The 11,328-nt window shown below is 43.4% G+C and overlaps 1 protein-coding gene across 2 annotated transcripts; it reads right to left on the reverse strand.

Annotated features, from left to right (window-relative positions):
* Positions 1–100: 100 nt before the first annotated feature.
* On the reverse strand, positions 101–11,253 carry alg9 (ALG9 alpha-1,2-mannosyltransferase). 2 transcript variants are annotated; one of them, XM_075487662.1, is made up of 15 exons: positions 11,065–11,253; positions 9,358–9,493; positions 9,136–9,270; positions 8,859–8,929; positions 8,690–8,778; positions 8,470–8,605; positions 8,305–8,392; positions 7,977–8,082; positions 6,559–6,681; positions 5,223–5,377; positions 5,005–5,134; positions 4,774–4,921; positions 1,642–1,771; positions 1,422–1,552; positions 101–627 (listed from the first exon to the last, which is right to left on the reverse strand). In XM_075487662.1, the coding sequence occupies exons 1-15, from the start codon at positions 11,241–11,243 to the stop codon at positions 504–506; spliced, it is 1,881 nt and encodes a 626-aa protein (XP_075343777.1). In that variant the 5' UTR covers positions 11,244–11,253; the 3' UTR covers positions 101–503. The 2 variants fall into 2 exon arrangements, with proteins under 2 accessions (XP_075343777.1, XP_075343776.1); XM_075487661.1 differs by having other exon boundaries at positions 6,550–6,681.
* Positions 11,254–11,328: the final 75 nt, after the last annotated feature.

Raw genomic sequence — 11,328 nt, forward strand, 5'->3', positions numbered from 1 at the left:
CCCAAACACAATGCGTTCAGTTTTATCATCGTTTAAATGAACAAAATTTTAACTGTAAAAAAAAAAAAAAAAAAAAAAAAAGGAATCAAGAGTATTGCGATGAAGTTTTTATTAGAATTAAATTAAAGATGCACCCTCACTTCCACTCATCACCAACACCTGATCAGACCGGTTATATACCCAGACAAGCTCTTCCACTCAGGCCACATTTTCAAGTACTTTATGCAAAGAAAACACTTGGACGTGTGTGTCATGGCTGACGGTGAGTTAACCCCCCCCAAAGTGACGACAGCCAATCACTTCTGCTGACACAACATTTTCTCTGTACTCGCCCACAAACACACGACCCCAAAAGCAGACTTAAAGGTCTTTAAAGGCTGTGATTTCTTCGTCCGAGACAATCACATGCACGCCGACACACAAACACCAGCTGTTTTTGAGGGGAGCCGATTTACTCCTCTGGTTCTGGGCTTTGCACTTTGGGGCAACTTGCGGTGCAAATGTCAGCCGTGCGTCCTCTTACGGGGCTGCTTCTGTCGCCGTGGTTTCAGGATAACGTAGCGCCGGTAGCTGGTGTGGTGGTCTGATATCAGGGGGATGTAGAAAGCTCTGAAGAAAGGAGATGACCTGAGGCAAAAATGTGACATTTTAAAGAATGCATCTGTTTAAAGCAGTGAAACTCACTTATCGTACTGACAATGTTGCGCTAGCTTAGCCTTATACCTGGGAGCGTGAGAGGGGTCTATTTGTTTTTGCGGTAGGTGTGCCAGAAAGCAAGTCGAAGTACTTCCGCTCAGCTCCCGGGCCGCTCCAGCAAAGTTACATAGCGCAGTCATTCCAACTCAGACCCCCGAAGGGCATAGGAGACAGGCCAATCGTAATATTAAAACTCATTCTAGCCGCACAATTTTTTTCAAAGTGTTATTTTAAGGTAGAAATGTCACATAGTATTACTTTAATACTGGGATGAGCGGAACCTGGCATGCATGTCCTTGACTTTCTTCATGTTGTATTTGTAGTTTGTTGTTGTAATCATAGTAAGACATTCAGGATGAGCATGGTTTTTGTCCTGGTTTTTACCCTTTTTTAATCAAAAACCGATCCATTGTGCCTGCATCTCGCACTGGCTAAAGGAGCTAGCGTGCAGGTGGTTTAAGCGGGCTGCGTTGCCAGGTTTAACAGTGTGCCCCCTATAGGAAACACCATTAAGCCTTAATTAATACTTAATAAAAATACTTACTTATAAATAATACTGTGCAGTATTCACTGTATGTTATTTGAAAAAGATTATTGTTACCATATTGTTATAAGCTACTATGCAAGTGCGAGCCACCAATTAGAGCTTGAGGAGCCGCGTAGTGAGAATCTCTGGTTTAAAGGTTTGCAAAGTGTGTCTGCGACCATCGCTCAGCTAATAATACCTTGATGCTTGAAGGAAAGGTTTATAAGCGATGATGTTCCATTCCTCTTTGTTGGCTGAGTAACGAGGTTCAAGCAGCGTCTCTGCTTCTGTATCTAGGTCCACGAGGTAGTGGCACTGCTTTACATCGACCTGCACGAAGAAGACGTTTCAGAGTTCAGTTCAAACGCACTCAGCTTCAGCAGCCAGACGTCACACGTGCACCCGCCTGAGAGGCTTACGTATCTGGACGGCTCCTCCAGGTTCTGGTCATTCATGTTGGCCGGGATGGTCTGTGTGGCCTGAGGACCGGAGGCGTACGGCTGGGGCAGCTGCCCCTTAAACTCAGACTGAATGAAGTGCAGCTGCCAGCTGGAGAGGAAGAGGAAGAAAAACCTTCAGCAGGAGATGGAAAATGTCTCCTACTTTAAAGCTAACTCTTTTCATTTTTAATAATCTGTTCTGCTAACATTAAGAACTGGGCTGTGTTCGAAACCGCATTCTGCATACTCATCGATCAGACAGTATGCAGAGCGTTTACCCACAATGCATTTCGCTCCTGCCCGAGCCGAAATCAGCCGGCCTGAAGCTGATTTCGCTTAAGCTCTTAACTCTGTAAACTTTAGCAACATTTGAAACATTTTCAGGCGAGAAAGTAGTCGTTTAGATCCCCAATGTGTTGAAAATCTGACAAAATACCGGCTATTTACTATTTTGTTCCCACGAATTTGGCGCTACTAAAGCTAGCCGCAGTGAGCAACGCACTTCCGGTTATTTTCACAAAAATAAAATACCCGTTGCCTTTTATCATAGGGAAAGCCATTAAAGTGATACTCCGGAGTAGATTCAACCTGGGGTCATTTGAACCGTGATATCCAGCCAAGTAGCCCACCCGCAGTTTTTTCGACATTGACTGAACATCAGCTGAGTTACTGAGTTATCCCGAATAGCTTCGTACAAGGGTTAATGGATCCTGGCAGTATCTCCAAAATTACCACACTAAAATCACATGCCATGACACCAAACTTCTACAGTAGTACAAATATGGTCTGTACTCACAAAGCGATGCATTTGGAAGTTTGAAAATAGTCCAGGAGTTAATTATTATCAACACAAGCCTGATAGCTTCTCTGCAGCTAAAGCTGCGTCGACGTCACTTCAGAGAGCTGGGAGCTTCAAAGTAAGATGAGGGTTGATCTACTACTGTAGACAACAAAGTATATGCTATATTCTACATGTTTTTTTTATGAATTTTATGTTGTAGAGTTGTGAAATTATTTTATCAATGGAGAAATTGAGCAGCCTTGGACTGGCACACTCCAATCCCAGGTTTATTGGGTGATACCATCTAGAGATCCATGGGGGAAGACTATGCAAACAGCTGACCAAAAACTGCTTTTTTCAACTGAGGAAAATCTCCAAACTCAGGAAAATGGTGTCACAAAATGATTTGGAGCTGATCATTCATGCATTTGTGTCTTCGCGTTTGGACTATTGTAATAGTCTGTTTTCATGTCTAAACAAGAAGGAGCTGTCTCGCCTGCAGTTAGAGCAAAACTAACTGACCCCCTCTAATAGGAGGACTCACTTAACCCCCATTCTTAAAGCTCTTCATTGGCTACCAGTTTCCTCTAGGATAAATTTTAAAATTTTGGTTTTAACTTTCCGAGAATTGTATGGTCAGGCTCCACCCTACATCAGAGATCTGATCCAGTCTTACACCCCAGCTCGGGATCTGAGGTCTGTGGATCAGAATCTTCTGATGGTGCCACGCACTCGTTTCTGGACCAGAGGAGACCGATCCTTCCAGGCTGTTGCTCCCAGGCTTTGGAACGATCTTCCACTCTCTCTGCGCTCGATGGAGGCTGTTGACGCCTTCAAAAGGCAACTTAAGACCTTTTTATTTGTTCAGTTTTTTTCTTAACTCATTGGCTGCCAGCCATTTTCAGTTCAGAGCCACCCATACTGCCAAGTGTTTTTCAGTATTTTGACTGATTTTCCAAGACCCACAGAAAAGTGTGTCTTATGACTATGTACACACCGAAATTACCAAAAGAAAGAGTAGACTCTCTTCTTTGATCAGGAAAAAAAAGTTTGTTTCTACCATTTTCAGTCCTTTAGTAATAGACTGTAGAACATAGGTTGGTTTCACCAAAATCAGCTGTTTGACCCAAAAAAAAAAAAAAAAAGGAGAAAACGAGCTTTTTCTTTTTTTGTGCATAGTGGCACTGCTGCCACCTTGCGGCTAATTTTGCCAGTATATTCTCTGTTTGGTGTTTACAAGCCTAAGATTTAGTGACAAACTCCGCTAGATTGTCCCCAAGCCCGCCCCGTTAAAAAACGCAATTGACGTATGTACCTGTAAAGCGCTTTGTGACCCTGGTCTGTGAAAGGCGCTGTACAAATAAAGATTACTTACTTACTTACTATGGAGTCTTCATTTTAATTTTTGCATTAGTTCTCTTTGCTTTTGTGATTTACTTATTTTGTTAACTTTGTTTAGTTATTAGTCATTTAAGTTGATTCTTAAGCTAACTGTGTTTAGTTACTTTTGTTAGTTAAATTTGTGTAGATGTTTCCCTTCCTCAGTGTGTCACTATGGCCTGATCAGCCAATATTTAAGTCCCCTTTGTTTGTTGTGTATCAGGTCAGTTTTGTTTGTTTTTGAACCGTTAGCTTAAGGTTATGTTAAAATCTTGATTTTTGGTTTTGAGTTTAGTTTCGTCATTTGACCTCTTTTAAGGGCCCTGTAACTATTGCTTAAAGTTTGTTATTTTTTGGGAATAAACCCATTTTTCTTGAAAATTATTTCTGTGTCCTCATGTTTGACCGGCTCGGACCCTCACACTTGGGTAGTTTGAGTATGAGTAGTAACCTAATGATGCATACCCAACATTTCGGAGAATCTAGTATGCATCCGGGAACTTCTCGCGTACTCAAACTGGCATACCAACTCAAAAAGTAAGCATGAGTAGTGGGAGAAGTATGCGGTTTCTAACACAGCCCTGGTTAACTGAGATAAGCAGCAGTTCACTAGCCAGAACTGCAGAAGAAGAAGTTTACAGCTCACTTCTGAACAACTACAGTAACAACACTGTGCTGTTGGAGAACTTCTGCTAATATTCCTGAATGCACGCAGTAACATTTCTAAACTGTTCAGTAAATGAACCTGAACCAGTTTCCACTGCAAAGTTTCATCACTAAAACTAATTTTCCACCGCTGACGGGGTTTTTCCCTCCATATTTTTCATGTTTTCTCGCCGAATGGACCCCTGAAAACATCCAGATGGAAGCTCAAACGCAATTTTAGTCGCAGGCGCACCTGAAAATGATTAAACACCGTGCCAGTCAAGTAAAACTTCCCGGATACTGACTTGTGCGGCAGGAGGAAGCTGCTCGGGAAGCGGTACCACTCTTTGCCGACGCACACGCTGACCGGTCTTCCTTCGGGCACCGAGTGCAGAGATGGATCCTTGGCGATGCGGTGAAACTCCGGGTACAGGTCCAGAGGAGCATGGTAGCCTGAAAATACATCTCATTTTTACAATGAACTGCTGTTTCTGACCTTCGCCGATGCTTACGGAGAATTTGGTCTGTGCACACACCTCTAAAGAGGGCGACAGAGCGAGACAGGGACAACACTGTGAAGACGACGACTGTACTCAAAGCCAACCAGTTAGAGGAGACGGTGTAGTGCTCCAGTCTGTAGCGCTGGAACAGGAAGTGGTAGCATTTCTGTAGGAAATAACATAAAAAGCATTTTATAGTAAAGACTAAAAAGGGCCACAAACAAATGAAAGCTTTGAAAAGCAGCATTGCACACCTGCAGAGAGGAGAGCGCCACTGCCCCGCTGAGGCAGATGAGAGGGTAGATGGGGAAGAGGAAACGCTCCTCTTTATGAGGTCTGGTGAAGAAAACCAGCATCCACAGATACATGGGAGACAGGGTCAGCCAATAGGGGCGGCCCAGGTTCTGCACTGCAGGAAACACACCAGAGAAACAGGTTTCTAGGACTGCCTTCTTTCACCTTCGTAATAATAATAATAATACATTTTATTTATAACGCACTTTACATTTACAACAAAATCTCAGAGTGCTGATAAAATTGGGATAAAAGAAAAATATTAAGATCAAAAACAGGGACAGTAAAATACAAATAAAATACACAAATAAAAGTAGTGAGTCCTTTAAATGCAAAAACGAAATAAAAACAGGACCGAGCATTTAAAGGGAGATCATTAAAAACATTGGGTAAAAAGAAAGGTTTTCAGGTCTGCTTTAATATATAATATTGTTAAAATCAGGAACATCTTGTCTCAGAGTGATGCAGAAAAACTGCTCCATGCATCTGTTACTTCAGGGTGGACTGCTGTAATTCTTTATTATTGGGCTGTCCCACATATTCTCTGAAAAGCCTTCAGCTGATCCAAAATGCTGCAGCCAGAGTTCTGATGAGAACTAACAGCAGAGATCATATTTCTCCAGTTTTAGCTTCTCTTCATTGGCTCCCTGTTAAATTCAGAATAGAATTTAAGATTCTTCTCCTCACATATAAAGCTCTTAATGACCGAGCTCCATCATATCTTAAAGATCTCATTCTAAGATATTTTCCTAACAGAGCACTTTGCTCCCAAACTGCAGGTTTACTTGAGGTTCCCAGAGTTTCTAAAAGTTATTGTGGTCGTTAACTGGTGTTTCCCTGTTCCAACAGGTATCCTTTGAATGGTGTTACAGTGGGTTTTTCCCTCTTTTCTGTCCTCTCAGCCCCCAGCTGGTGGAGGCGGATGGCCACCCTTCCTGGTTCTGGTTCTGCCAGAGGTTTCTTCCTGTTCAAAGGGAGTCGTTCCTCTCCACAGTCGCCTCAGGCACGCTCAGGACGGGAGATTGGACTGAAGACAAGTTTCAGTGCAATCTGGTGGTTTCCTTAGCTAGGGAATTGTTTTTGAATTGGCTCTATATGAATGAATTGGATTATTTTGAAGCATTAACAGCTGGCTCAGACTCAAAGATTTCACAGCTGTAACTCGTCGTCTAACGTCAGAGGACACGAAACAAGAAGAAGCTGCGGTCCTCGAGTCCCTCACGGGTGCCGCAGTGCACGTACTCGTAAAGAGAGACATTTTAGGTGCCGGTGCAGAAAAACACACACATTCTTCACCATTGAATCTGTGCAACAGCGTCTCCATGAGAGCGGTGAGCGGCAGGGAAAACAGCGCCAGGGCGAACACCACGTTGAAGTTCAGCGCGCCGTTCATAAAGTAGAAATGCCACGGCTCTGTACCTAAAAAAGGAAAATGACACAAACTATAAAACACTGAAAACACAAGAAAAGCAACACCATCATAACTGTGCAATATATCCGTTCACGGTCATTTACTACCGGAAATGTAGGGAATAAATATGCACCCGCTGTGTGTAACTGCTGTGGCTTCAGTTAAATAAAGATCTATTTGCTCTAAATTAGCACAAACATCAGTGTGCCACTGACTCAGTTATCTTTAAACGTGAAAGAACAAGACTTTAAGCCCAATATTTCCCTGACAAATGGCCCAGATCTGAGACAAATGGGCTGTTGGATCAGAGCTACTCAATCACTGTGTGTGAACTTGATAAAGACGTCCAAGTATCCAACGTGATTGATATTGAGGAGCAGTGGAGGAGCTGTGAATGAATCATCGGCCAATCAGACACGGTCAGGTGACACGAGGTCGGGGGAAAATCAAACATACACAGGAAACCCAGCAGAATTTGGCTTAATCCCGGTGAGGTTACCCATGTTTCTGAGACAGAGACGCAGTGCAGAGAAATCTCCACTTCCTCCTTAACAACAGAGTGAATAACCTGAAGCTTCCTGCGTCACAGTGCATCATTAATAATGAGAGAGAGACGCGTTTGATGGAGATCTTTACAAAACGAAAGTAAGGCTGGGCAACGACTAAAATGTTTAATCTAATTAATCACATGATTTCCCTGATTAATCGCATTTGTACGCAAAATCCAAAAATGAATTCAAAAGTAGTGTATAGCTTTTAGCATTTAGTTTTATTTTAAATGTGCTGCCATATGAATGAAAGTGCCATAACATTTGTTGTGCAAACATTTTGAAATATGTGCTTTTATGTTGAAACAAGTGAAACAGGAAGTAGCGCCGGTTAGCTCAGTGAGCTTCACCCAGAGACCGAGGAGCACCTGTAACGGTGATGTTACATGCTGGTTTATCTTTATTTTATTACTCTATGCTTCGTGGTGTTTGCTGTAACTGTGTGAATGTGATGCAGAGGAGAAGTGGAAGTTAAAGAATCCTAGTTTTGACCGTGAGGAATGACTCTGCCATTGGTTGAGAAGCAGGCTAAAGTGGCCAGTATTACTTTGATTATTTATTGGTTTACAACAGCTAATGTTGTCTTTTACTTTGTTTACTTTGTTTTACGTTAATGCGCGATAAAATATTTATCTGCGTTAAATAATTAACAAGTTAACGCGATAATAACGAGTTAACTCGCCCAGCCCTAAATGAAATATGAGCACGCTGAAAGCTTTTTGACTGGTTTTAATGAGTGATAAATGAAGACTCACCATACAGATCGGGTCCGTGTGGGGTGAAGACGTTGTATAGCAGAATATTGAGTGGAGCTATGACCAGTTTGCCATAAAAGAAAGAGTCCACAGCCACCAGGGGGACCTGAGAAGTATCGACAAGGGGAAAGTGAGAGGACGGAGCTGCTGCAAACATTCAGAGAAAGCAACATAAACGCCTTTTAGAAAGAATCACGACAGATTTAAATCAGTATAACAGCTCTATGCTGGGTTATTTTCATCCGACTCACACCAAAGCTCTGTTCAAACTCAGCAGCACTAAAGGAACACGTCGTATGTGAAAGATAAATCCTGTAAATATTCTCACCAGCAGTAGAAGCAAAGCGATAGCCGACCAAATCAGGAAGCTTTTCCATTCCCTCCTTATCAGCAGCAAGTCGAAGGCAATGGGAACCCTGCAGAGGAAGTTTGAACTAAGTTTCACTCAGGGTAACACATTTCAACCTGAGGGCAATTAAATTTACCGTCATACCCAATCAAAGCGGAGAACGGCCATCCGACGATGGCACCGGCGGCCACGCCCAACACGGCTAACGGCGTGGAGTCCTGAAACCAGCCGGTCATGGCGACCAGCGTGGCATACATGCAGAAAGAGGAAGGCAGGAACGCTGCGGAGGAACAGCGAGGAAAACGGGGTGAATCACAAGATCCGAGCACAAAGAAATCTTCTGTCAGAAGAAAACCAGGCAAACCTGCAGCCGAGCAGAACATCCCAGTGCTCAGGACAAGGAAGGCCAGCATCAGACGACCCACGTGCAAACCGAACTTCTTACAAACCGCCCTGCGTCGCATGAACAAGAGTCAAACACGGAACGTTCACAGCACAAAGTTAACATGAAGTAAACAGCAGGAGAAACTCACTTGTAGAAATAAAGTTCACAGACACAGCAGCAGAAAGCTAAGACGCATCGCACAAAGTAGAACACCAACACCTGCAACACAGTCACAGCACAGGCGGGGAATTACTGCACATGTCCCCGCGTCAGGACCCTGAGGAACTCCTAAAAAAAAATCATTTTCTGGACTTCTGCTTCAAGACTTTCAATAAAACCTTTTTTTTTTAAAAAAAACAATTTATGCTTCAGACGTTTAATATTCATGTAAATAAGATCACGGCATGCTGAAATGGGAGCGTTACCTTGTTTGTCTGGAGAACATGAGCGTGCAAACAAGCAGGAAGGGCATGCAGCCACAAGTAAGCGTAGGATCTGATGGCATAAAGTGGAGAATATTCCCACGTTTGCATCCCGCTGCCGTACAGCAGGAAGTGCATCTGTTGACACAAACAACAAGACCAGTTCTATTGGTATCATCGCCATGTGGCATATATATCAGAGAGATAACAGGGAGCGTTACTCACTGGCTCCCAGTAGTTGAACGTCTCATCGCAGTCTGAGATGTTGCTGAGCAAAGCTGCACAGAAGCGAGCAGAGAGCAGGCATTTAAACGCCGTCGAACCCTCTGGAGCCCACACCTGCCCTCCACGGCTTATCGACCTATCGAAACGGAAAGAAAAGGAAGGCGTCGTTGCTGAATACACAAACACGGTTCGAGGGCATACTCAGCCTGAGCTGCTAACACAACTCCAAGGAGATCAAACAACATCAAAATGCTGCTGCTTTGAGTAGATTTCAGAGAAAATGACCTTAAACAGTCTTTATCAGCCACATGCCAAGTAACTCCAGCACACTTACTGTTAAAAAAGAGCTAATTAAAGGCCTAATCAAGGTAATCACACGAGTGCTTTAGAGTAATCAATGTACAACCGACAGAAAAGTAAACGTCAACTCACCACAGAGGAGAGTCGAGCCCTAATTAATGAGGGACTTGAATTATTTCTGAGCTCCTTTATTTTCCATTTCGCAGGCTGATAATCCAACAACATCCACGTGCACACTTGTTTCACACTCTACACCATTACTGCCCCCCCCCCACGTGTGACATCATCAGCAAGGCTTTTGCAAAACTAAAAAAAATATCAACCCGATCCATCCATTCATGGAGATCTCTGAAGATTTAAAGCACACCTCTTCCTCTCTCTGCTGCACTCCTACTTCAGACTGATTTCTACTTTACTTATTATCTATTCATTTAGTTAATATCCCCCCCCCCCCCCCCCCAATAACTCATACTGCAGCAACACAGCTCTTATTTTGGGATGACTAAAGTCTAATTGAACTGAATAAGTGATCTGACGCCTCAGTGCCTCGAGTTGAACTGCTGAAGCCATTAAAACACAACACAATGAACTGAAAGTTGTGGAAAAAGTGATGGAAATATGAGCTCTAATCTAGTTTAATCCAGCTGTTATTTTACAGGTGAGTGCAAATGATCCTAAAAAAAAATAAGCAAATCAACACCTCAAATCATTGTGGCCAAGTAATTATGTAGAAACAGAGCTGAAATATGCACAGTTTGAACTAAATGTATTCATTCTTATCTTGAGTTTAAGTGGTCATTTTAATTATGTTTCAGCACAGCCATTAGCACATACACTTCCCATATAAAAATACTTTCAGACAGTCATTATAACATTACACATGAAGCATTTAATTAGTGTTTATGAGAGTTCTGCTTGTGTTTAGCAACGTTTGTTTCACATGTATCGTCAGATTATAGTCAGATTAGATGTCTCGGTGGCAGCCGAACTGTCAAAATAACTTTTAAGGTCTTCAGTAACCCGATAACAACAGATCTGAATCTCTGCATCCATGCCGGTGGAGAGTTGAGCTAGAAAAGCTGCTGTCAGCGCTGGTAAATCTGGTTCTGGGAGGCTGGGAGGAATGAATGACTCCGACCAGGTAACTGGACGGTGTTACACTGATATACGCCCCCGCACCTTAGCCAGGGGGCACAAATGAACAGTCGGTGCTGTTAACATCCCTGTTAGCACTCAGTTGTGTGGTTGTCCGGTGGATGTTACCAAAGGTTGTAACGAAATTGTTTTTTATTCAAACTTGTAGCTAGCTAGCTCGCTAGCTTCCTGTGCCCAAAGCTTCCAGTCACACCGGAGATGGAGCTCACAGCAACAGCGAGTCTAACGTCTCTACTTCCGGCTTCTACTTACTCTTGCCGAGCCTCTGTGACTTTACTGTCATCGCTGACTTTCTCCTCTTTCGGTGTCCGGGCTTCGGGGGGAATGTTCGCGTTGTTCGCATCTTGTCTGCTGCCTCGCCTGGTGCGCTGCCGAAGCGCCTTGGCCGCCATGTTTCCCGACGCTGCCGCGCCGAGTGGCTCTTCGGTCATTTTCGCCTCCGCTCCCGTTCCTCGCGGCTGTCAGACACGCGCATGTTTGGGTGTGCAGAGAGTTCACTAAAAGCATATTTACGTG

This window comes from Odontesthes bonariensis, chromosome 16 (assembly GCF_027942865.1).
Source record: "Odontesthes bonariensis isolate fOdoBon6 chromosome 16, fOdoBon6.hap1, whole genome shotgun sequence".
NCBI classification, from domain to species: Eukaryota; Metazoa; Chordata; class Actinopteri; order Atheriniformes; family Atherinopsidae; genus Odontesthes; species Odontesthes bonariensis.